The sequence below is a fragment of the Prionailurus bengalensis genome, chromosome X (assembly GCF_016509475.1).
Source record: "Prionailurus bengalensis isolate Pbe53 chromosome X, Fcat_Pben_1.1_paternal_pri, whole genome shotgun sequence".
Classification (NCBI taxonomy): domain Eukaryota; kingdom Metazoa; phylum Chordata; class Mammalia; order Carnivora; family Felidae; genus Prionailurus; species Prionailurus bengalensis.
Window position 1 is genome coordinate 49060430 of NC_057361.1, and position 27313 is coordinate 49087742.

At 36.3% G+C, this 27313-nt stretch overlaps 1 protein-coding gene across 1 annotated transcript in view; it reads left to right on the forward strand.

Annotated features, from left to right (window-relative positions):
* Nucleotides 1–1260: 1260 nt before the first annotated feature.
* The window catches only part of KLF8 (Kruppel like factor 8), a 57382-nt gene continuing 31329 nt past the window's right edge, over nucleotides 1261–27313 (forward strand). Inside the window, exons 1-2 of the mRNA XM_043571377.1 lie at nucleotides 1261–1336; nucleotides 25070–25634. Of these exons, the coding sequence (XP_043427312.1) occupies nucleotides 1319–1336; nucleotides 25070–25634 (583 nt within the window). The 5' untranslated portion in view covers nucleotides 1261–1318. The remainder of the gene's footprint in view (nucleotides 1337–25069; nucleotides 25635–27313) is intronic.

A 27313-nucleotide genomic window follows, 5' to 3' on the forward strand; every position in this document is an offset into this window, starting at 1 on the left:
CAACCTGATAACAATGTGCCTAGCATAACTTCTGATACATAGTAATTATGCAATAAATATTTAGTAAATTATTGATGTATATGTGAACAGTTCTACTCATATACTTGGATGAAAATAAAAAAGAAAAGAAGGGAAGAGAAGAGAAGGGAAAAGAAAATCTATGTGTTTTCAGATACAATTGAGGCTACTTTAATGTGTCAAAATTATCCAAACTCTTTGATAATGGCACAAAAGTTTTCCTCATAATCTCAATAGAAGATTCTTTGTGTGTTACTTCCATCAAATTAGGAATGGTTTCCTCAATTCCTGACATTCAATAAATAAAGGATTATTTTTAGCTTATTTTTGCTTTTTTGTGTGTGGCTATAATATAATTTTGTATCTTTGTTCATTGTATATTTCTTGTATTTTAACTGCATTAGGTATTAAATGGCTATTGTGAATTGACCTGTAAAATGAACATTTTTATGGGTAAATGTATTTGATATCAAAAACAATTAACTGATTTACGGACTACCTTTTGAAACACAATCAGGTCATAAATTAGGACACTCATTGTAATTGATTTGGAGACACTTAGTATGATCTAAAATCTGATCAATTAAGTTATAAGCAAGCTATGGATTTATCTTCTTTGCCCTATGTTTTTCTCTTTAGTGAGATTAGACTGTAGATCAATCAAAGGAAATCTGGTTGAAGAAGTACTGGTAGATGCTTCTGGTGGGAATGATTGTGATTGTGTAGGGCAGCATAATGAGGCCACCAAGTCTTTCCTTTTTATAGAAAGACAAATGAACAAGGAAATAGAAGACTACTTATACTAAGCCTACCTAGCTTGTGTGTTTAAGAGAGATAGACAGAAAAAACTTATTTAGAGAGATTTCATGCTAATGTGTTAACAAGCTCATTAGGATAAATATCCATACAAGTGTATGGAACTCCTTAGAAGGAGAACTAGACCAGGAAAGGGGAAATTATGTCACTATGCTGGTATCCTCCTTATGGATAGGGCTGGTTGGAGAGATTGGATTCTCATGTATATAGGATTTGGGGGGGGCGGGGGGCAGCCAATTCCATTTTGATGAGTAGAATATACAAATTAGAATGTTGTCCAAACACTGACTTCTCAATATCTAGTAAGTCTGAAAAGTAATGTTCATAGAATGCAAACAGATATAACCAAGGGTAAATGGCATACGGTATGCATGTAGAGGATTAGATATTATTCTAAAATTGTGTTTCCCTTGTCTTTTTTTTTCCAGATATGGATCAACTCATAAACAACTTGGGGGTCTAACTTAATTCAGAAAGTGGCTCAATGCATGTCTTCAAACAGGTCAGTTATCAGGAAAATGAGATGCTAATAATATTGAACCATAATAGTGCTGAGTACCTGGCAATCATTATAGAGCTAATGCTCATTTTTTTCCTACATGTTTTTTGTAGCGTGTTGAGGACTGAAAAGGGGTGAAGGAAGGGATATTTCTAGGAAGTACCTGAAAGCTTGGGTTTCATGTCTGAATAAAGAATAGATCTGACCTAAGAGAAATATAGCCCCTGGGATCAAGACTATAGGGGCAAGTTAGACACTTGGTAGACAACGCCAACCATTTACCTAACACTGTTCCATATTTCAGGCACTATGAAGATTAAATAACTTGTCTTACTTAATCTTCATAATAACTGTTGAATAGTGTATTAGTTAGGGTTCTCCAAAGAAACAAAACTAACAGAATATGTATGTCTCAATCTCTCCCTAGATGATAGAGAGAAAGATAGATAGAGAAATAGATAGAGATATAAATTAAAATATTTGTCTATATACAACCTATATCTAGCTAGCTCGCTAGCTATTTAGAGAGAGAGAGATTTTAATGAATTGGTTCACATGACTGTAGAATTCCAATGAGTTCAAAATTTAATAGGGGGTAGGTTGATAGATTGGAAAGCCAGGGAAGAGTTGCAGTTCCAATGAAAGTCTGCTGGTAGGGTTCTTTCCTGCTTGAAGCGGCTTAATCTTTGTCTATTAAGGCCTTCAAGTGATTGAATGAAGCCAACCCATATTAATGAAGTGGGTTGCTTAACTCAAAGTCGAGTGATCTAAATGTTAATTTCACCCAAAAAATATCTTCACAGAAACATTCAGAATAATGTATGATCAAATATATGAGCACCGTGATCCAGCTAAATTGACACAAAATTAACCATCATGGATAGGTTTTATCAATATTCCCATTTTACAGATAAGAAAATTGTGACCTTGGGCACTCCAAGGACAAGGATTGTTTTTCAAAGACAAGCATTCTGTTAGAATCAGAAGTCCCATTTTGCTCAGGGTTAAGTTGTAAAGTCACCCCATGAGTGAAACACAAATACAGTCAAAATTAACCTTGAAAAATCCCTTAAATTGTCTATAAAGTTGAGTGAGTATACAGTTTTGTATATCCAATAACTATCTGTTTCTTTATTTAAGTCACCAGATTAAGTATCTGGCTTACATTTAAGAGTCATATTTTACAAAAAAAAAGTTTTCTTTGATTTTTTTATGTATTATTATTATTTTTTAATATGAAATTTATTGTCAAATTGGTTTCCGTACAACACCCAGTGCTCATCCCAACAGGTGCCCTCCTCAATGCTCATCACCCACTTTTTCCTCCCACCCACCCCCCCATGAACCCTCAATGTATTCTCAGTTTTTAAGAGTCTCTTATGGTTTGGATACCTCCCCTTTTTTTTCCCCATCCCCTCCCCCATGGTTTTCTGTTAAGTTTCGCAGGATCCGCATAAGAGTGAAAACATATGACATATGTCTTTCTCTGTATGACTTATTTCACTTATTTCACTTATAACACTCTCCAGTTCCATCCACGTTGCTACAAAAGGCCATATTTCATTCTTTCTCATTGCCAAGTAGTATTCCATTGTGTATATAAACCACAACTTCTTTACCCATTCATCAGTTGATGGACATTTAGGCTCTTTCCATAATTTGGCTATTGTTAAAATTGCTGCTATAAACATTGGGTACAAGTGCCCCTATGCATCAGCACTCCTGTATCCCTTGGGTAAATTCCTAGCAGTACTATTGCTGGGTCATAGGGTAGTTCTATTTTTAATTTTTTGAAGAACCTCCACATTGTTTTCCAGCATGGCCACACAAGTTTGCATTCCCACCAACAGTGCAAGAGGTTTCCCTTTTGTCCACATCCTCTCCTGCATCTAGAGTCTCCTGATTTGCTCATTTTAGCCACTCTGACCTGTGTGAGGTGGTATCTCAGTATGGTTTTGATTTGTATTTCCTTGATGAGGAGTGACGTTGAGCATCTTTTCATGTGTCTGTTGGCCATCTGGATGTCTTCTTTAGAAAACTGTTAGTAATGTCTTCTGCCCATTTCTTCACTGGATTATTTGTTTTTCGGGTGTGGAGTTTGGTGAGTTCTTTATATATTTTGGATACTAGCCCTTGGTCCGACATGTCATTTGCAAATATCTTTTCCCATTCTTTCGGTTGCCTTTTAGTTATGTTGATTGTTTCCTTTGCAGTGCAAAAGCTTTTTATCTTCATGAGGTCCCAATAGTTTATTTTTGCTTTTAATTCCCTTGCCTTTGGAAATGTGTCAAGTAAGAAATTGCTGCGGCTGAGGGAAGAGAAGTTTTTTTCTGCTTTCTCCTCTAGGGTTTTGATGGTTTCCTGTTTCACATTCAGGTCCTTTATCCATTTTGAGTTTATTTTTGTGAATGGTGTAAGAAAGTGGTCTAGTTTCATCCTTCTGCATGTTGCTGTCCAGTTCTCCCACCACCATTTGTTAAAGAGACTGTCTTTTTTTCCATTGGATATTCTTTCCTGATTTGCCAAAGATTAGTTGGCCATACTTTTGTGGGTCTAATTCTGATGTCAATACTACCCAAAGCAATCTACACATTCAATGCAATCCAAATCAAAATTGCACCAGGATTCTTCTCGAAGCTAGAACAAGCAATCCTAAAATTTGTATGGAACCACAAAAGATCCCGAATAGCCAAAGTAATATTGGAGAAGAGGACCAAAGCAGGAGGCATCACAATCCCAGACTTTAGCCTGTACTACAAAGCTGTGATCAAGACAGCATGGTATTGGCACAAAAACAGACACATAGAAGAATGGAATAGAATAGAGACTCCAGAATTGGACCCACAAAAAAAGTTTTTCACCATTAAATGGTTTTGCCTTTGTTGTACAATTGAATTTAAGTTACATGTGCATATGTGTGATACTCCTTTGTACTGTGTTAACACCAAACCTAATTTGAAATTTTGTTTACCTTGTAGCTGTTGCCAATTAGGGACTATTAGCACATCAACACTTGCTAATTGTTGGCAAAACATCTGCTGGTTGCTGGTGCTAAGTCATAATTAATACTAAAAGGAAGCTGAGTATAAGTGTTAGATAAAAATCTATTGGACATGTAATAAAAAGTATCCTCAGTGAAATGTTGTCAGGTATGCATAGCTATTTTATTATGAAATCTCAGCACACCTCAGTACAATTCCAAAAATATTTTTCCATGCGTTGTTAAAGTATGCTAATTTTCCAGAATTTGAAGGAACTTTGAAATTTGTTCAATGTATATAATATTCTGGATAGTAGATGATCTGAGAACTTTTTGTTTCTTGCCATTTCCAAGATATCTTGTTTTTAGTAAAGGTACGGTGCTTGTGGTTACATGACCACAGAACACTGGCCATATCCCAGGGAAAAAAGTCTCAGAACTTCTGTTCTATAAACTGCAATGTTGGCAACATTTAGGTGGGCAGACACCTACTGTTTTGGCTCATTATATGATTTGTTTATGTCATGAGAGAGGATTAGTGGGTGGCTGTCTAGCTCAGTACACACATGCTGCTCCCCCTTCTTTGAATTCTTACATACCATACCATATAATGAATATATTTGGTTGTCACTATCCTTTGCTTATAGTTTCTGATTATTTCCTAGAAGTAGGATTTCTTGGACAAAGTATATGAGCAAGTTTAGGGTTCATATTGTATCATACATGTCTCCATCATCCAATTTAATATTTATTAACATTTCACATGTATTCTCACATAATTGCATGCTCTCTCTCTTTCACTCACTCTCTCTCCATCCCTCTAACTCCCCGTGCCTTTCTCTCATTTCTTCCCTTTCAAAGTAATTTGCATCAAGAAACTTCATCCATAAATAACTTAGCATGCATCACCTAAAATGACATTATCCTACATAACTACATCAACAATATTATACCCAAGTAATTAACAATATTTTAATAATATTATTTAATTGGGTCATATATTTCTAAAAGATCCTCAGTGACACCTTTTTCACACCTTTCTGCCTTGAATGTTCTTCAGTTAGCCTGTCTAATTAGCCATATTCCACACTTTTCTTAGGGCCCAAATTTCACTTCCATCTCTTCCATAAAGCTTTTACTGATAATTAATCTTACTAATCTCTAGTGCACTGGAATTCCTGGCATGCTAAATTATCTGTACCAGTTACTCATGTGGCTCTGTTCTCACCTAATTATCAACTGATTATATATATCTTATTTTTACAGTGATATTTTTGTTTTCCAAAATTCAATTATGTATGTACCACTTATACAATTTCTGCCATATCCTTATTATGGATATTATTTACATACCTAGATATGGATACCTATGGATATTATTTACATACCTAGAAGATTAGTGCAGCGACAAATAAATAAATACCTATACTGGTTCTGTCCTAAGCAATCTGGAGAATTCAGGTTTGATGTGGAGTATTGGTTTCCCAGGGTTGCTGCCAAAAATTGCCACCAGTTGAGTGGCTTAAAATAACATAAATGTATTTTCTCACAGTTCTAGAATCCAGAAGTCAACAATTGTGTCATCACTAGGATCCTTTCCTAGGCTTTAGGAGATAATCTGTTTCTTGTCTCTTCCATCTTTTGGTGGATTCAGGTGTTCCTTGGCTTGCAGACTCAGCACTCCAGTGTCTACCTACATCTTCACATTGCTTTCTCCTGTGTGTCTCTCTGTGTGTCTTTGCTCTGTGTACCTATTTAAAGACAATTGTCATTGAATTTAGAGCTCACTCAAATAATCCAGGATAATCTCTTTTAAGATCCTTAGTTTAACTATATCTGCAAAGACTCTTTCCAAATAAGGTAATATTCATGGGTTCTAGGGATTACGATGTAGACATATATTTGGGGGGAACATCATTCAGCCCACTACAGTGTATTATACATTTACATATATTTCTAATATATAGTAAGTAATGCAGTACACAAAACAATTATAGAACTTTGAGAAAGAAAAAGTATTTCATCAAATTGTATTTTTAAATTTTATTTTTTAAATCTATTTACCTAAATTCAAGTTAGTTAACATACAGTGTAGTATTGGTTTCAGGAGTAGATTATAGTGATTCACCACTAACATATAACACCCAATGCTTATCCCAACAAGTGCCCTACATAATGCACAGCACCCATTTAGCCCAACCTCCCACCCATCTCCCCTCCAGCACCCCTCAGTTTGTTCTCTGTGTTTAAGAGTCTCTTATGGGTTGCCCCCTCTCTCTTTTTATCTTATTTTTTCCTTCCATTCTTCTGTGTTCATCTTTTGTGTTTCTTAAATTCCACATGTGATAGCAAGCATATGATATTTGCCTCTCTCGAACTTATTTCATTTATCACAATATACTCTATTTCAATCCACGTTGTTGCAAATGGCAAGATTTCATTCCTTTTGATCACTGAGTAATACTCCATGGTATATATATATATATCATCTCTTCTTTCTCCATTCATCAGTTGAGGCACATTGGGGTACTTTCCATAATTTTGCTATTATTGATAGTGCTGCTCTAAACATTGGGGTGCATGTACTCCTCTGAATCAGCATTTTTGTATCCTTTGGATAAATACCTAGTAGTGCAATTGCTGGATTGAAGAACAGTACTTTTTTTTTTTTGAGGAACCTCTATACTGTTTTCCAGAGTGACTGAACCATTTTGCATTCCCACCAACAGTGCAAAAGGGTTCCCCTTTCTCTGCATCCTCACCAACATCTGTTGTTTCCTGAATTGTTCATTTTAGCCATTCTGATACGTGTGAGGTGGCATCTAATTGGGGTTTTGATTTGTATTTCTCTGATTATGAATGATGTTGAGCATCTTTTCATGTGTCTGCTAGCCATCTGGATGCCTTCTTTGGAAAAGTGTCTGTTCATGTCTATTCTGCCCATTGCTTCCCTGGATTATTTGCTATTTCGGTGTGAGTTTGATAAGTTCTTCATAGATTTTGGATACTGACCCTTTATTTTATATGTTATTTACAAATATTTCCTCCCATTCTATCAGTTGCCTTTTAGTTTTAATGATTGTTTCCTTCGCTGTGCAGTAGTTTTTTATCTTGATGAGGTCCCAATCATTAATTTTTGCTTTTATTTACCTTGCCTGTGGAGACATGTCTAGTAAGAAGCTGCTGCTGCCAAGATCAGAGAGGTTGCTGGCTGTGTTCTCCTATAGGATTTTAGTGGTTTCCTATCTCAAATTTAGGTCTTGCATCCATTTTGAATTTATTTTTGTGTATTGTGTAAGAAAGTGGTCCAGGTTCATTCTTCTGTTTTCTCTGTTCTTCTGTTTCTTCTGTTCTTCTCCAGTTTTCCCATCACCATTTGCTGGAGATACTGTCTTTTACTCATGGGATACTCTTTCTTGTTTGTTGAAGATTAGTCGGCCATACATTTGTGGGTCTATTTCTGAGTTTTCTATTCTGTTCCATTGATCCATGTGTCTGTTTTTGTGCTAGTACCATACTGTCTTGATGATTACAGCTTTGTGATACAATTTCAAGTCCAGAATTTTGATGCCTCCAGCTTTGGTTTTCTTTTTCAACATTCAGGGTCTTTACTGATTCCATATAAGTTTGAGACTTGTTTGTTCTCTGTGAAGAACGTTGGTGTTATTTTGATAGGGATTGCATTGAATGTGTAGACTGCTTTGTGTAGTATTGACATTTTAACAATATTTGTTCTTCAAATCCATGTGTATGGAATGTTTTTCCATTGCTTTGTGTCGTCTTCAATTTCTTTCAAAAGCTTCCTATAGTTTTCAGCATACTGTTGTTTTACCTCTTTGTTTTGGTTTATTCCTAAGTATCTTATGGTTTTCGGTGCAATTGTAAATGGGATCAATTTTCTATAGTTTCATGCCAGGTAATAATTTTTCCATATTTTCAAGCTAGGTACTAATCAAATACCTAATGAATTAATATAGCCACACGTATACATACATACATACATACATACATACAAGCAACATAAATATGTACATATCTAACCTTATTTTGCTTGGATGCAGCTACTCTGCTTGATACTTTCTCTCAGTCCTTTAGGACTGCTTATTAGGACTGTTCATTAGTTTGTACAAAATGAATAATTTTATTGTCTCATAGTGCTACATTTCCAGGTACTATTGAGATGGTGATGATGTAAAATTTGAAATCCCTCTAGGTTTAGGTTAGGTCTAACTGTTAATAATACCCAACTCCAACCACTTCTCCTTCCTCTAATACATATACACTTGAAATCCTTATTGGAGAAGGATTAAGGTTTCAGAAAGTTAAACTGACTCTTTGACTTAAACAATGAATGTGCACATATATTTCTGTATTTACATACTTGTGTACCCAGGCATGAAAATAATAAGTGTAAACATAGATTAAAGCTAGAAGGGACCTGTGTACATGAGCAGCTTTCCTCTTTCTGTTTAGGAGCCTGGGTTTTATCTTAACTACCATAAAAATACTCTTTCCTCTCTTTTCCATCTGTTGTGCTGTCTGGAGTATTTTATTTCATTTTATTTCTAGTCTTGCTTTCCCACTTTTAAGCTCTAAATCAGGGATATTTTATTTATTTTTTATATTTAAATGTGTGAATTTGTGACAGTAGATTACACCTCAAGAAAACTGTTTCAAAATAGAAAAAGTATCATGCATCTACCCAGCATTTTTACTCCTAGGTATTCTGGTTTTTTTTTTTTTCACACAAAGTGTCCATCGACTGATGGATGAATAAAGAACAAGTGGTAAATATATGTACACTGAAATATTACTCAGCCATAAAAAGAATGAAATCTTGCCATTTGAAATAATGTGGCTGGAGTTAGAGGGTATTATGCTAAGCGAAATGAGTCAGAGAAAGACACCATATGATATCACTCATACGTGGAATGTAAGAAACAAAACAATTGAACATGGGAAAAAAGAGAGGCAAACCAAGAAACAGACTCTTAATTACAAACCGATGGTTACCAGAGGTGGTGAGGTGGTGGGGTGGTGGGTTAAATAAGTGATGGGGATTAAGGAGTGTACTTGTGAGTGCACTGGGTATTGTATGGAAGTGTTGAATCACTAAATTCTATACCTGAAACTAATATTACACTGTATGTTAAAAAACTGGAATTTAAATAAAAGCTTGGAATTTTTTAAATTAAAAATAAATAACGTAGTAAATCAGAGCTGTTTTAAACACTTGATTCCCCCGACCCTCGACCTCCCAGGGCATTTCTACCTATCTTCATCAAACTCTAAAGAGCATAAATATTTGGAAATTACTTTTTTTCTGGATTTCTTTCTAGAATTAAGGGTGCCTTTATCCATCATCTTTGATGATATATCAATAAATAACTCTTTTTTGTCAACTCAAAATGACTTAAAATCTGATTAAGATTCTGGACCTTTGAGAAGGACTGTGAAAATTAAACTTCTTTTTAAATTAGCCCCATAAATGTCTGTGTTTTTTTTTCATACTCAACCTTCTTCATAGACTCAGAAATTTGAGAAAGCAGAAGTCTGAAGTTTTAAAGTAGCAAATGGGTGCAGTAGCTATTCTCTTTCTTTGAAAAATGATAGTGACTGATGACAAGAACACTTAAAAACTGAAGCCATCACACAGTGTTGAATATGAAAAGAGGCTATTTAAAAAGAAAAATCTGATGGCACAGTTTTAAATTAATCCTCAGATGCACTATTAAAACTGTGATAATTATATTCATTTTGTGGAATGGGGAGCCATCTTGAGACATGTCAGTGAGAATTTTTAAAAATCACCAAAACTCTAGGGCTGAAAATTCACTTACTCCTTACACTATGTCTCTTTAGAAACTTTAAGTATGGTATGTCATGTACAAGAAGAAGGTATGGCAATAGTGTTTGTTTTATGTTTGTTTAACCATAGGTGTAGTTATATTCAAAATATAGAAGAAATTAGACTATATATTGGAATTATTATTAAAAGTGTTTGGCCATATAGAAAAGAGCATTCTCAGTGCACACAGAAATTATTCAATATAGGGGTTTAGTCAATTGAGTGTCTGACTCTTGATTTCACCTCAGGTCATGATCTTAGGGTTCATGGGTTCCAGCCTCATGTTGGGCTCTATGCTGTCAGTACAGATTCTCTCTTTCCTTCTCTCACTCACATACGCTCTCTCTCCCTTTCAAAATATATAAATAAACTTAAAAAAAGAAATTATTCACTATAGTAATGTGTGGATATGAGATGTTTGTCCTATTATGCCTTCACATTACAAAGCAAGAAAAAGTAAGTTCAACCTTTAGACCTACTTTTGAACATAGTTTTTCTTGAGGAGCTTGCTTACAGAATAAATCAATCACAAACCAGAAAATCCTTGCTACAGACTGGATTCACTTAGGCATACCAGGTGCACTTGAAAATGATATATACAGAAGGAAATACACAATGATATGCTGTGAGGAAGTTACTGTTAGGAAAACCCAAACACCTGGACTTCCAACATTACCTTCAAAGTCTTATAATGATGGCAGAAGAGGAGTAATGATTGGAGTTTTATTGTGGAAATGATTTTTATTAAGAACTGAAGATCACAGGGCAGGCTTAGTCTACAGAAGCACAACTCATGATGGGTGTTAAAAAAGACCTTGCAATATCTTATCTCATCAGGACAAGAATATTCTCTATGATATGAAAGCAACCTGAGTGTCCATTCATACATGAAAGGGTTAGAAGATGTTGTATACGGCCCTCCCCATGCCTCCCACCATGGTGCCCCTCACATCTCCACAGGGGGAAGTTACTTCCTGACTCTGAGCTCTCCCCCGGCTCAATCAGCCGAGTGCAGTGATCATTCTAGATCCCAAAAGTGTCTCTACACCCCTTGGGGAGTGAGAAGAGTGCAGCGTCGTGGGAAGCCAGCTTTGAGCAAGGCACCTGACCTTCCAGGACCTCAGGAGGCACCTCAGAGAAACGCTGCCTCACTGCTCGCGTCTCAACATCTGTCTACATGGAATCTACAGACCTTCTTTCAGAAGAGGAATCGTAGGAGAACTATTGACAGCCTTCAAGCAGTATCATGGCTGGATTTGTGTTTTAGGATAATCTCCGTGGCTCCTCTGTGGGGTAGATTCTGAAGATCCCATCAAAACAGTACCACAAGATTGGCAGTGTTCAAGTAGCCCATACAGAGGCCACACCACCCCACAGTGAGTCCTGCCCCTGGGAGAGGGGAAGATAAGGTACACACCAGTATTACTGTGGCCTCAGTGGTGGGCTGGGGGCAGACATCAGGTCTGACTGCAACACGCCCACCAAAACAAGTTACTCCAGACAGCACAGAGGAAGAGCCCTGCAGTTCTCTCCACTCCGGGGACTATCTAAAATGACAAAATGGAGGAATTCTCCTCAAAAGAAACTCCAGAAAGTAGCGAATTGATCAAAAACGAACTGATCAAAAACGATTTAAGCAATATAGCAGAAAATGAATTTAAAATAATAGTCATAAAATTAATCGCTGGGCTTGAAAAAAGTATAGAGGACAGCAGAGAATCTATTACTACAGAGATCAAGGGACTAAGAAACAGTCAGGAGGAGCTAAAAAAAAGCTTTAAATGAACTGCAAAATAAAATGGAGACGACTACAGCTCGGATTGAAGAAGCAGAGGAGAGAATAGGTGAACTAGAAGATAAAATTATGGAAAAAGAAGAAGCTGAGGAAGAGAGAGAAAAAAAATCCAGGAGTATGAGGGGAGACTTAGAGAACTAAGTGACATAATTAAGCAAAATAATGTACGCATAATTGGGATTCCAGGGGAGGAAGACAGAGGGAAAGGTGCTGAAGGTGTACTTGAAGAAATCATAGCTGAGAACTTCCCTGAACTGGGGAAGGAAAAAGGCACTGAAATCAAAGAGGCACAGAGAACTCTCTTCAGATGTAACATGAACTGACCTTCTGCATGACATATCATAGTGAAACTGGCAAAATACAAGGATAAAGAGAGAATTCTGAAAGCAGCTAGGGATAAACATGCTCTAACATATAAAGGGAGACCAATGAGACTCATGACGGATCTGTCTACTGAAAGTTGGCAGGCCAGAAAGGAATGGCAGGAAATCTTCAATGTGATGAACAGAAAAAAAATATGCAGCCAAGAATCCTTTATATAGCAAGTCTGTCATTTACAAAGGAAGGAGAGGTAAAGGTCTTCCCAAACAAACAAACACTGAAGGAATTAATCACCACTAAACCAGCCCTACAAGAGATCCTAAGGGGGATCCTGTGAGACAAAGTACAAGAGACATCACTGCAAGCATGAAACCTACAGACATCACAATGACTCTAAACCCATATCTTTCAATAATAACACTGAATGTAAATGGACTAAATCCTCCAACCAAAAAAACAAAAGACATAGGGTATCAGAATGGATAAAAAAACAAGACCCATCTATTTGCTGTCTACAAGACACTCATTTTATACCTGAGGACACCTTCAGATGGAAAGTGAGGGGATGGAGAACTATCATGGTACTGGAAGTCAAAAGAAAGCTGGAGTAGCCACACTTATATCAGACAAACTAGACTTTATATTAAAGGCTGTAACAAGAGATGAAGAAGGGCATTATATAATCATTACAGGGTCTATCCATCAGGAAGAGCTAACAATTATAAATGTCTATGTGCTGAATATGGGAGCCCCCAAATATATAAAACAATTACTCACAAACATAAGCAACCTTACTGATAAGAATGTGGTAATTGCAGGGGACTTTAATACTCACAACATTGGATAGATCATCTAGACACACGGTCAATAAAGAAACAAGGGCCTGAATGATACACTGGATCAGATGGACTTGATAGATATATTTAGAACTCTGCATCCCAAAGCAACAGAATATACTTTCTTCTCGAGTGCACATGGAACACTCTCCACGATAGATCACACACTGGGTCACAAAACAGCCCTTCATAAATATACAAGAATTGAGATCATACCATGCATACTTTCAGACCACAAAGTGATGAAGCTTGAAATCAACCACAAGAAAAAGTCTGGAAAACCTCCACAAACATGGAGGTTAAAGAACACCCTACTAAAGAATGAATGGGTCAACCAGGCAATTAGAGAAGAAATTTAAAATATATATGGAAACAAATGAAAATGAAAATCCAACAATCCAAATGCTTTGGGATGCAACGAAGGCAGTCCTGAGAGGAAAATACATTGCAATCCAGGCCTATCTCAAAAAACAAGGTAAATCCCAAATGCAAAATCTAACAGCACACCTAAGGGAAATAGAAGCAGAACAGCAAAGGCACCCCAAATCCAGCAGAAGAAGAGAAATAATAAAGAACAGAACAGAAATAATATAGAATCTAGAAAAAAACTGTAGAGCAGATCAACGAAACCAAGAGTTGGTTTTTTGAAAAAATAAACAAAATTTAAAACCCTTTAGCCAGGCTTCTCAAAAAGAAAAGGGAGATGACCCAAATAGATAAAATCATGAATGAAAATGGAATTATTACAACCAATCCCTCAGAAACACAAGCAATTATCAGGGAATACTATGAAAAATATATGCCAACAAACTGGACAACCTGGAAGAAATGGACAAATTCCTAAACACCAACAAACTTCCAAAACTCAAACAGGAAGAAATAGAAAGCTTGAACAGACCCATAACCAGCGAAGAAATTGAATCACTTATCAAAAATCTCCCACCAAGTAAGAGTCCAGGACCAGATGGCTTCCCAGGGGAATTCTACCAGACATTTAAAGCAGAGATAATACCTATCCTTCTCAAGCTATTCCAAAAAATAGAAAGGGAAAGGAAAACTTCCAGACTCATTCTATGAAGCCAGCATTACTTTGATTCCTAACCCAGACAGAGACCCAGTAAAAAAAGAGAACTACAGGCCAATATCCCTGATGAATATGGATGCAAAAATTCTCAATAAGATACTAGCAAATCGAATTCAACTGCATATAAAAAGAATTATTCACCATGATCAAGTGGGATTCATTCCTGGGATGCAGGGCTGGTTCAACATTCACAAATCAATCAATGTGATGCATCACATTAATAAAAGAAAAGATAAGAACCATATGATCCTGTCAATCGATGCAGAAAAGCATTTGACAAAATTCAGCATCCTTTCTTAATAAAAACCCTTGAGAAAGTCGTGATGGAAGGAACATAGTTAAACATCATTAAAGCCATTTATGAAAAGACCATAGATAATATCATCCTCAATGGGGAAAAGCTGAGAGCTTTCCCCCTGAGATCAGGAACACGACAGGGATGCCCACTCTCACCGCTGTTGTTTCACATAGTGTTGGAAGTTCCAGCATCAGCAATCAGACAACAAAAGGAAATCAAAGGCATCAAAATTGGCAAAGATGAAGTGAAGCTTTCACTTTTTGCAGATGACATGATATTATACATGGAAAACCCGATAGACTCCACCAAAAGTCTGCTAGAACTGATACATGAATTCAGCAAAGTCTCAGGATACAAAATCAATGTACAGAAATCAATTGCATCTTTACACACTAATAATGAAGCAACAGAAAGACAAATAAAGAAACTGATCCCGTTCACAATTGCACCAAGAAGCATAAAATACCTAGGAATAAACCTGACCAAAGATGTAAAAGATCTGTATGCTGAAAACTATAGAAAGCTTATGAAGGAAATTGAAGAAGATATAAAGAAATGGAAAAATATTCCGTGCTCATGGATTGGAAGAATAAATATTGTCAAAATGTCAACACTACCTAAAGCTATCTACATATTCAATGCAATCCCAAACAAAATTGCACCAGCATTCTTCTCGAAGCTAGAACAAGCAATCCTAAAATTCATATGGAACCACAAAAGGCCCTGAATAGCCAAAGGAATTTTGAAGAAGAAGACCAAAGCAGGAGGCATCACAATCCCAGACTTTAGCCTCTACTACAAAGCTGTACTCATCAAGACAGCATGGTATTGGCACAAAAACAGACACATAGACCAATGGAATAGAATAGAAACCCCAGAATTAGACCCACAAAATTATGGCCAGCCAATCTTTGACAAAGCAGGAAGGAATATCCAATGGAAAAAAGACAGTCTCTTTAACAAATGGTGCTGGGAGAACTGGACAGCAACATGCAGAAGGATGAAACTAGACCACTTACTTACACCATTCACAAAAACAAACTCAAAATGGATAATGGACAAAATGTGAGACAGGAAACCATCAAAACCCTAGAGGAGAAAGCAGGGAAAAACCTCTCTTCCCTCAGCTGCAGCAATTTCGTATTTGACACATCCCCAAAGGCAAGGGAATTAAAAGCAAAAATGAAGTATTTGGACCTCATGAAGATAAAAAGATTCTGCACTGCATAAGAAACAATCAACAAAACTAAAAGGTAACCAACAGAATGGGAAAAGATATTTGCAAATGACATATCGGACAAAGGGCTAGTATCCAAAATCTATAAAGAGCTCGCCAAACTCCACACCCGAAAAACAAATAATCCAGTGAAGAAATGGGCAGAAAACATGAATAGACACTTCTCTAAAGAAGACATCCAGATGGCCAACAGGCACATGAAAAGATGCTCAACGTCCCTCCTCATCAGGGAAATACAAATCAAAACCACACTCAGATATCACCTCACGCCAGTCAGAGTGGCTAAAATTAACAAAACAGGAGACTATAGATGCTGGAAAGGATGTGTAGAAATGGGAACTCTCTTGTACTGTTAGTGGGAATGCAAATTGGTGCAGCCACTCTGGAAAACAGTGTGGAGGTTCCTCAGAAAATTAAAAATAGACCTACCCTATGGCCCATTAGCAGCACTACTAGGAATTTACCCAAGGGATACAGGAGTGCTGATGCATAGGGACACTTGTACCCCAATGTTTATAGCAGGACTCTCAACAATAGCTACATTATGGAAAAAGCCTAAATGTCCATCAACTGATGAATGGATAAAGAAATTTTGGTTTATATACAAAATGGAATTTTACGTGGCAATGAGAAAGAATGAAATATGGCCTTTTGTAGCAACATGGATGGAACTGGAGAGTGTTATGCTAAGTGAAATAAGTCATACAGAGAAGGGCAGATTCTATATGTTTTCACTCCTATGTGGATCCTGAGAAACTTAACAGAAGACCACGGGGGAGGGGAAGAAAAAAAATGGTTAGGGAGGCAGGGAGCCAAAACATAAGAGACTCCTAAAAACTGAGAACAAACTGAGGTTTGATGGGGGGTGGGAGGGAGGGGTGGGTGGGTGATGGGTATTGAGGGCACCTGTTGGGATGAGCACTGGGTTTTGTATGGAAACCAATTTGATAATAAATTTCATAATAAAAAATAAAAATAAATAAAAAAAAAAGATGTGGTACACACACACACACACAAGGGAATATTATGCATCCACAGAAAAAGGATGAAGCCTTGCCATTTGCGACAACATGGATGAACCTAGAGGGTGTGATGCCAAGTGTAATAACTCAGAGTGAGAAAAACAAATATTGTATTTCACTCATATGTGGAATCTAAAATAAACCCAATACACAAATGAATAAAAAGCATAATCAGACCTGTAAATACAGAGAGCAAACTGATGGATTCCAGAGGTGAGTGGGGTAAGGGATGGGCAAAGTTGATGAAGGGGAATGGGAGATACAGGCTTCTAATTATGAAAAAGTAATTCATAGGAATAAAAGACACAAGATAAGAAATATAGTCAATGATATTGGGATAGTGTTGTATGGTGACACATCATAGGTATACTTGTGGTGAGCATAGCATAAACTTGTTGAATCACTATGTTGTACACTTAAAACTAATGTAACATTGTATGTCAACTATGCTCAAAAACATTAAAAAAAAAGAATAGTCTATATGTTCTTTAGTTTCTTTATTCTTATTGGTCAGTTTCCATTTTGGATTTTCCTGAATAATGTATTTTTCAATAAAATGAATAACTGTGGATTGAGTAACAGCTATCCTACTGTTCCTTAGAGATTCCTGGGGTTCTGCCTTTTAATCTGTGAAGAGAGATTGTCAGGTTAAGTGACAAGTGGGAAATGTAGATAAAAATAGGAGCTCAAGTGGATTTGAAAGATTCAGAGGATAAGGAAGTTTTAAATTCAATACAGTCATTCTTTACAATTTCCATTCCTTATCTCCCCCCCCCCCCCCCCCAGTAAGATTCTACTGCCTTCCTTATCTGGATGAAATGAATCCACCTATGAGGGATAGATCACATTACACATGTATGTGGAACAATAAATACAGAAAACAAACTGATAGTTGCCAGAGGAGAGGAATGGGAAAACGGACAAAATGGATGAAAGGGAATGGGAGATACAGGCTTTTCGTCATGGGATTAAAATGTATAGCATAGGGAATGTTGTCAATGTTATTATAATAGTGTCTTAGTGACAGATGGTAGCTACACTTGCACTGAGCATAGGATAATTTATAGAAATGTTTAATCATTATGTTATACACCTGAAACTAATGTAATATTGTGGGTCGACTATACTGAGATAAAAATAGATTTAAAAGTATGTTAAATGATGGGGGAAATCACAGAAGTTAGGACTTACAGAAATAGTTGGAAACAATACTTGGACCACAGACAAGGCCTCAGTTGGGATCTAGGCTTATAAATCAGGAAACCAAGAGTATCATAGCACAGTAGAGGGAAAACACAGATGGGAGGCTGGGTAGATTCTGTAGATAAAGTATGGATATCTCTTGATGCCTATACTCACTCCCAGCATGCTCTGAGGGTTTTTTGAATAAAGTCAAACTCAGAGAACTCTTCCTGTACTTACCCCTCTATTTTCTGAGTTCAGACCTTTATTAACTCTCACCTAAATTTTTAAAAATCATAACGGTAATGTTTTATCAAACCCCTTTTTAAAGATATGTGCTTTCATTTTTATGTATTTCCTTATTAATTTTTAACATACAGCATTTTATTAGTTTTAGTACAATATACAATATAGTGATTCAACAATTCCTTACCAACACCCTGTGCTCATCATGACAAGTGCACTCCTTAATTCCCATCACCTATTTAACCATCCCCCACACCATCCCTTCTTGTAACCATAAGTTTGTTCTCTATAATTAAGAGTCTGTTTCTTGATTTGTCTCATTCTCTTTTTTTTCTCTTTGCTTGTTGTGTTTCTTTAGTTCCACATATCAGTGAAATCATGTGGTATTTGTCTTTCTCTGACTTATTTCACTTAGGATTAAACTTTCTAGCTCCTTCCATATTGATACAAATAGGAATATTTCATTCATTCTTTTTTTATGGCTGAAATATATATATATAAAACACCTCTTCTTTATCCATTCATCCGTCAATGGATACTTGGGCTGCTTTCACAATTTGGCTATTGTAAATAATATTGCTATATGCATCAGGATGCATGCATCCCTTTAAATTAATGTCTTTGTATTCCTTGGGTAAATACCCAGTATTGTGATTGTTAGATTATAGGGTAGTTCTATTTTTAATTTTTTTAGTAACTTCCACAATGTTTTCCACAGTGGCTGCATCAGTTTGCATTCTTTTCAACAGTGCACAAGTGTTCCTTTTTTGTCACGTCTTCACCGACAACTGTTGTTTCTTGTGTTGTTGATTTTAGCCATTCTGACAGGTGTGAGGTGATATCTCATTACAGTTGTAATTTCCATTTCCCTGATGGTAAGTGATGTTGAGCATATTTGCATGTGTCTGTTGGCTGTCTGGATGTCTTCTTTGGAGAAATTTCTGTTCATGCCTTCTGCCCAGTTTTCATTTGGATTATTTGTTCTTTGGGTGTTGAGTTTTTATAAATTATTTCTATATTTTGGATATTAACTCTTTATCGGATATGTCATCTGCAAATACCTTCTTCCATTCCATAGTTTGCCTTTTAGTTTGGTTGGATATTTTCCTTGCTGTTCAGAAGCTTTTTGTTTTGATTTAGTTCTAAAAGCTTATTTTTCTTTTGCTTCCCTTTTCTCAGGAGATATATCTAGAAAGAAGATTCTATGGCCTATGTCAAAGAAGTTACTGCCTGTGTTCTTCTATAGTATTTTTTGGTTTTAGGTCTCACATGTATGTCTTTAATCCAGTTTGTATTAATTCCTTGTATGGTATAAGAAAGTGGTCCACTTTCATTCTTTTGCATGCTGCTGTTCAGTTTTCCCAACACCCCTTTGTTAAAGAGACTGCTTTTTCCCATTGGATATGCTTTTCTGCTTTGTCCACATTAATTGACCATATAGTTGTGGGTTCATTTCTGGGTTTCTGTATTGTTCTATTGATCTATATGTCTATTTTTGTGTCATTACCATATTGTTTTGATGACTACAGCTTTGTAACATAACTTGAAGTCTGGAATTGTGATGTCTTCAGCCTTGCTTTTATTTTTCAAGGTTACTTTGGCTATTCGGGGTCGTTTGTGCTTCCATATAAATTTTAGGATTGTTTGCTTTAGCTGAGTGAAAAATGCTGGTGGTATTTTGGTAGGGATTCCATTAAATGTGTAGATAGATTTGGGTAGTAAAGACATTTTAACAATATTTGTTCTTCCAATCCATGAACATGGAATGTTTTTCCATTTCTTTGTGTCATCTTCAATTACTTTCATCAGTTTTTTTTTTTCAGAGTACATGTCTTTTCCCTCTTTGGTTAGGTTTATTCCTAGGTATCTTTTTACTGTTAGTGCCATTGTATATGGCATTGTTTTCTTAATTTCTCTTTATGCTGCTTCAGTATTGGTGTATAAAATTGCAACAGATTTCTCTACATTTATTTTGTACCCTGTGAGCTTGATGAATTTGTTTATCAGTTCTAGCAAAGCTTTTGGTGGAGTCTTCAGGGTTTTCTGTGTATAGTATCATGTCATCTGTAAAAGTTTTACACCTTCCTTAATGATTTGGATGCCTTTTATTTATTTTTGTCGTCTGATTGTTGTGGCTAGAACTTTCAATATTATGTTGAATAGAAGTGGTGGCAGTGGACATACTTGTCTTGTTCCTGACCTGAGGGGACAATCTCTCAGTTTTTCCCCATTGATGATGATGCTTGCTGTGGGTTCTTCATATATGGCCTTTGTTATGTTGAGGTATGTTCCCTCTAAACCTACTTTGTTGAGGGTTTTTATCATGAATGTATATTGTACTTTGTAAGTGCTTTTATCCATCTATTGAAATGATCATATGGTTCTTATCCTTTCTTTTATATATCACATTTATTGATTTGTAAATACTGAACCACACTTGCAACACAGAAATAAATTCCACTTGATTGTGGTTAATGATTTTTTTAATGCATTCTTGAATTCAGTTTGCTAGTATTTTGTTCAGGATTTTTGCATCTATTTTCATCAGGGATATTGGCATATAGTTCTCTTTTTTAGTGGTATATTTATCTAGTTTTGGTATCAGGGTAATGCTGACTTCATAGAATGAATTTGGAAGCTTTCCATCCTCTTCTATTTTTTGGAATATTTTGAGAAGAATATGTATTAACTCTTTAAATGTTTGGTAGAATTCACCTGTGAAGCCATTTGTTCCTGGACTTTTGTTTCTTGGGAGTTTTTTGAACACTAGTTGAATTTCTTTGCTGGCTATTGGTCTGTTCAAATTTCTGTTTCTTCCTGTTTCTGTCTTGATAATTTATATGTTTCTAGGAATTTATACATTTCTCCAGGTTGTCCAATTTGTTGGCATACAATTTTTCATAATATTCTCTTATAATGGCTTATATTTCTGTGGTGTTATTTGTTATTTCTCCATCAGTTTTGATTTTATTTATTTGAGTTTTCTATTTTTTCTTGATAAGTCTGGCTTGGGATTCAACTTTATTGATTTTTTTCCAATAGCCATCTCCTGTTTCATTGAGCTGTTCTGTTTTCCATGTCATTTATTTCTGCTTTAGTCTTTATTATTTCCTCCTTTATCCTGGTTTAGGTTTTTTTTTCATTTTTTCTAGTTTCTTTATGTGAAAGGTTAGGTTGTTGATTTGATATTTTTCTTATTTCTTTAGGTAAGCCTGTATTGCTATAAACTTCTCTCTTAGAACCGATTTGGTGTATCCCAAAGGCTTTGGACTGTTCTGTTTTTCATTTTCATGTACGTTTTCATTTTTTTCTTTGATTTCATGGTTGACATATTTATTGTTTAGTGGCATGTTATTTGATCTCCATGTATTGGTGTTCTTTCAGATTTTTCTTGTAGTTTTATTCTATTTTAATAGCATTGTGGTCAGAAAAGTTGCATGGTATGACTTCATTGATCCTTGGACTTGTTGAAGCTTGTTTTGTGACTTAGAGTTCTATTATGGATAATATTCCATGTGCACTTGAAAAGAGTGTGTATTCTGATGTCTTAGGATGGAATGTTCTGAATATATCTATTAAGTACTGTTCCAGTGTGTCATTCAAAGCCATTTTTTTCTTGTTGATTTTCTGTTTAGATCATCTGTCCATTGATGTAAGTGTGCTGTTAAAATCCCCTACCATCATTGTATTATTATCAATTAGTTCCTTTATGTTTATTGTTGTTTTATAAACATGGTTGCTTCTATGGGTGCATAAATATTTACAATTATTTTATGTTCTTTTTGGATTATCCTCTTTATTATTAATATGTCCTTTTTTGTCTCTTGTTACAGTCTGTGTTTTAAAATCTAGTTTTTCTGGGGTGCCTGGGTGGCTAGGTTGGTTAAGTGTCTGACTTCGGGTCAGTTCATGATCGCGTGGCTCATGAGTTTGAGCCCTGCATTGGGCTCTGTGCTGACAGCTCAGCTTTGGATTTTGTGTCTCCTTCTCTCCCTACACCTCCCCTGCCCATATTCTTTCTCTCTCTCTTGAAAATAAACATTTAAAAAATAAAGTCTATTTTTTCTAATATAAGTATTGCTACTGCAGCCTTTTCTTGACATGTATTTTCATGATATTTCTCAGTCCGCTCACTTTCAATCTGCAGGGGTCTTTGGGTCTAAAATTAGTCTCTTTTAGGCAGCATATAGACATATTTTTTTTAATCCATTCCATCACCCTATGCTTTTTTTCATTGGAGTGTTTAGTCCATTTACATTCAGAGTAATCATTGATAGATATGTATTTATTGTCATTGTATTATTTGTTATGTGATTATTTCTGAAAATTTTCTTTGATCCTTTCTTTCATGCTTTGCTGAATTTCTTTAATAATATATTTGACTTTATTTCTCTCTATTCTTTGTGTATGTATTTGTGATTTTTGATGTGTGGGTATTTGTATATAACATTATTTGTATATAACTACTTCTGCATATAGCAGTCTATATTAAGTCGATGGTCATTTATGTTTGAACCAATTCTTTACTCCTCTCCTCCCCATGTTCAAGGTAAAAGTTGTCATATTTTAGATGTTTTCTTTCATGAGTTCCTTGACTTATTGTTTACAGAAATAGTCGTTTATACTGCTTTTGTGTTACCTACCTTCAGATTGTCACTTATAATGCCCTGCCATGTAGTGTCCTGTTCCCTAGGGCCAGGCACTTCTGGGAGTATTTCTATTGTGTGCTGCGTGTGCACTGCTGTTTTGCCCTGCCACTTTATCCTTCAGGCCAGTAGTTCCAGAGGCTCTCTTTGCTTGTTGTGGGCAATATTTGGCCTCTGGAATGAATGTGACACATTTTAACTAGGTATGCTCTGGTCTGCTTGTGAAATGAAAGCTGTCACCTCCACGAATGGAACTGAGACTCTGCAAATCTCCTGAGCTGGGGCACTGGGTATAATCCAGGGTTTGGGCCTGTATTCTAGGGTAGGGGGCATACAGTGCTGGGAGTGAGGCAGAAAATACTGGGAGGTGGTGTTTTCTGGAACACAGAGAGGGGGGCTTGGTGTAAACAAGTTAGTGAGCATTGGTGCTGGGCTTGTTCCTACTGGTAGCCCTGTGCTCATGCCGAGAAGAATGGGTAGGAAATGGCTTCACCCAATTTCTTTGTTGCAAGAATGTCTCTCCATAGATGCTGCCTCTGTGGGATGCACTCTGAAATGAGCAAATAACCTCCCCATTCTATAACTCAGGTGCTCTTCAAATCACTGTTTCCATGCTGTATGTTCTTGGGTTGTTTGCTTGCTTTCTAAGAGCAGTACATTGCCATCTGGGCTGCATCCCAGCCAAGCCAACTGACTTTAAAACTCCAGGCTTTAAGCTCCCCCTATGTTAGTCTGTCTCTTGCTCTCCTGTGTGACTGTGGCTCCCTCCCCACTGCAGCATCCACAATCTGTTTCTGTCTTAAAACATGTCTCCACCCTTCCTCCCTTCTTCAATGTGGCCTCTTCTGTACCTTTAGTTGTGGAGTTTGTTCTGCCAGTCTTCAGGTCAATTTCTGGAGTGTTTAGGATGATTTGATAGTATTCTAGTTGTATTCATGGGATGAGGAGAGCCTAGGGTCCTCCTACTCCACTGTCATCTTCCAGCAACCTATATCAAACCTATAAACATTAACAATAATTCTTTAATATCATCCAAAATCCAGCCAATATTCAAATTTTTACAATCATTTCATAAATGTCACCATTATTATTCCTGTTGCTTTCTTTATGGTCCCTTTGAATGCAGTCTTATTCTTCCTTCAATCTATCCTTCATTGGGAGCTAGTTAATTACCACCAAAATAGTTGTGCACTTGTAACTCCCCTCTTTGAAAGAATTATACTTTATCACCCAGCCTTTCTTTGAATTCAACCTTCCATCATATTCCAAATGTAAAAAAAAAGGATAGTTTTATTCTGTGTAAAGGATGAATTATTGAACATCTATCATAATTCAAAACCCCTATAAACCAAATCCAATTGTGAGAGAGAATGAGGTCTTATTTTGTTAACTGGATAAAGTAACATCACTATCTCCAAGGCCATCTTCAAGAACCAGGGTGTTGCTTAGCAATGGCAGACACAGTTCAAAATATCATTGACATTTACATAATAAAATTTTTAGGAAGTTTTAAATTAGATTGAGGTTTTATGGGTTTTTACAAATATGTATTACCTATAAAGTGACCATTTAATTCATATTTTTTTAATGTAGAAGTTTCACACTTTGGCTTTGCATATAATACAATTGACAATACTGCTTCATTATTCCCTAAGAATATTGTCTCTTGTTATATCTCTATAGATTCAAAAAATCTCTCTTACTCATTTTCTGCCTAGATAATTCTTATTAATTCTCTAAGATCCATATATCATAGCTCTTCCTCCTTGAAGCCTTTTCTCATCTTGCCTAGAATGATTTTTTCCCTTTACTTTTTCTTAAATGCCTTGAATGTATATCTGATGCATCACTTATGGTATGACTTATAAGCTATTCACATTACTCTATCATTATAGTTAGTATGTTAGTATACACTTTGTGGCTAGACCCTTACTCACATTTGTTGTCACTGAGCTTAGCACAGTACTTATGGTTGATATTCAGAAAATGTTGACTTTAAGTAATCTTTCAGGGTTATTACGAAGATTAAATGAAATAATTTGTATCAGTTGCCTGATACAGTGCCTGGTACTAGTGTTTAGTAACGTTTCCTTTCCTTTTTCCTCATACTCCTGCCTCATTTCTCTCAACTCCCTATATATTGTGTCTATGAGAAGAAAATATAGATTTCTTGATTTCATTCTTCACATGACTTTTCAGGGTAATGAATATTTGCACCTTTCATTTATTTATTTATTCTAGGTCACTGGCTCTGTTCATATCAGAGATCCTCTTAAGACAGAAGATAGAGGGAATATGACATCTCCACCATTCCCAGATACCAGTCCCATGGAGAACCCAGCACTATTTAGTGACATCAAGATTGAGCCCCCAGAAGAACTTCTGGCTAATGATTTCAACCTGCCCCAGGTGGAACCAGTTGACCTCTCTTTTCGCAAGCCCAAGGCTCATCTCCAGCCTGCCAGCATGCTGCAACCTCCAATATTCACTCCCAAGCCAAAGCCTGCTCTCCAGACACTTGTAGTGTCCACTTCAACGTCTGACACAGGCACTTCAGCAAATATCCCTACTGTTCTGACTCCAAGGTCTATCCTGGCCTCCTCTCAAGGAACTGGTGGCCAGCAGATCTTTCATGTGATTCACACCATCCCCTCAGTCAGACTGCCAAATAAGTTGGGTGGCCTAAAGACCATCCCAGTAGTGGTACAGTCACTTCCCATGGTGTATACTACTTTGCCTGCTGATGGGGGCCCTGCAGCCATTACAGTCCCACTCATTGGAGGAGATGGCAAAAATGCTGGATCAGGTAAGCATCAGTGTCCCCCTTTCCTGGGCCTCACCTTCCTCCATTTATTCTTTTAGAATTATTCTTTTATTTAATTTCATCCCTTCCAATTATTCTTGCACACAGCTTCAAGAATAATTATTTGTAAACACTGTTTTTATCATGTCTCTTTAGTGCTTAATATAGTACAAATACTCTCTTGTTTCGTCCATGATTCTAAAATTGGGGTATGCATATATATTTTTAAGTTTTTATTTATTATTTTTGAGAGAGAGTTAGTGGGAGGGGGGCAGAGAGAGGGGGCTAGAAGATCTGAAGGGGGCTCCACACTCACAACAATGACCCTGATGTGGGGCTTGGACTCTCAAACTGTGAGATCATGACCTAAGCCCAAGTTGGATGCTCAACCAACTGAGCCACCCAGGCACCCCTGGGGTATGCATATTTTTGAGTAAAATACTGTGTATCTTTCTGTATTCTGTATGTTATTTGATAACAAGTAATTTAATCACATTTCATATTTAAAAAATTTTATTAAAGAGAAAATGTACAAATTTAATGACCTTTTATAATAAGACACAAATGTCAAAAATAGTTTTAACCTTATTAAGGAACACACTCGGATTTTCTAGCAAAATGCATTTATTTGTCTATGCCATTAGGAATGCTTTTGTGGAAAAGTTAAGAACATTTCTAGTGCTACATTTCTAGCCAGGCTTAGCACCTGCGTTTCCCAATACCATAACTATTCTCTTCCCTAACAGGTAAATAGTCTTCTTTGAAACATTAACATCTTCCCGGTGCACTCCTTCATTTGGCATCTATCATCCTCCATTTCACTTTCTTATTTGCCTGTGTCACAAGCATATGGGCATTCTTCTCAACTAAATTGCAAATTCCTCGAGAAGGAAACGATATTATTTCTCTTTGTGCATCTCTAGAGAACCCAACCCGGTGGTAGATAGTAGTTGTCTTGCAACAAATACTTTGATGAACAAACTTGAAAACCTGTATAGGAGAGAGTTCACATGCTGCAATCTTCCCTTTTTATTTAATTTAAAAAATAAGTTCAGAATTCAGAAAGGAGTAAATTAAGTCCTTCTTTCACCACTATTTCCTAGCCAGTTCTCATCTCTGTAGATGTATCTATTTTAGTTTGTAATTGGAAGTGATCAAAGGAAATTTTAGCCCCTGAGTGGTTCAAAATATTTAGCTTCACCACAGCTCTAGAATTATAATCAGTTTTCAATATTGTGCCTTAGGAAGGACATTGGGAAGTTGGAGTATAATCAGAAGAGAGAGTTAGGATGGTGACAGGTTTCAAACACATGTCAAAGGAGGAGTTGATAAATGTTTAGCATGAATTAAAAAACCAAAAGCGAGATATGTGGGTGGAAATGACTAAAAATCAGATCTTAGATCATTATAGGAAAAAACTTTCTAAGGGTTTTCTATCTTTGAAATTCAATGCCTTGTAATCACTCCATCACCAAATGTAGGAGACTGGAAAACAACATACTAAGCATCAAGTTGCTGAGACTCTGCAGTTGTGTTTTTCTGATTTAAAATGTCATCACTACTTACTAGTGGCTAATTGTTGTAATGGTAAGTGTTTATAACAGTCTTGTTTTTGAGATTCCTCTGAGGGGACTAATTAAAATTTTGGTATCAGTTCTCCTATGGGGAAAGAGATACAAACA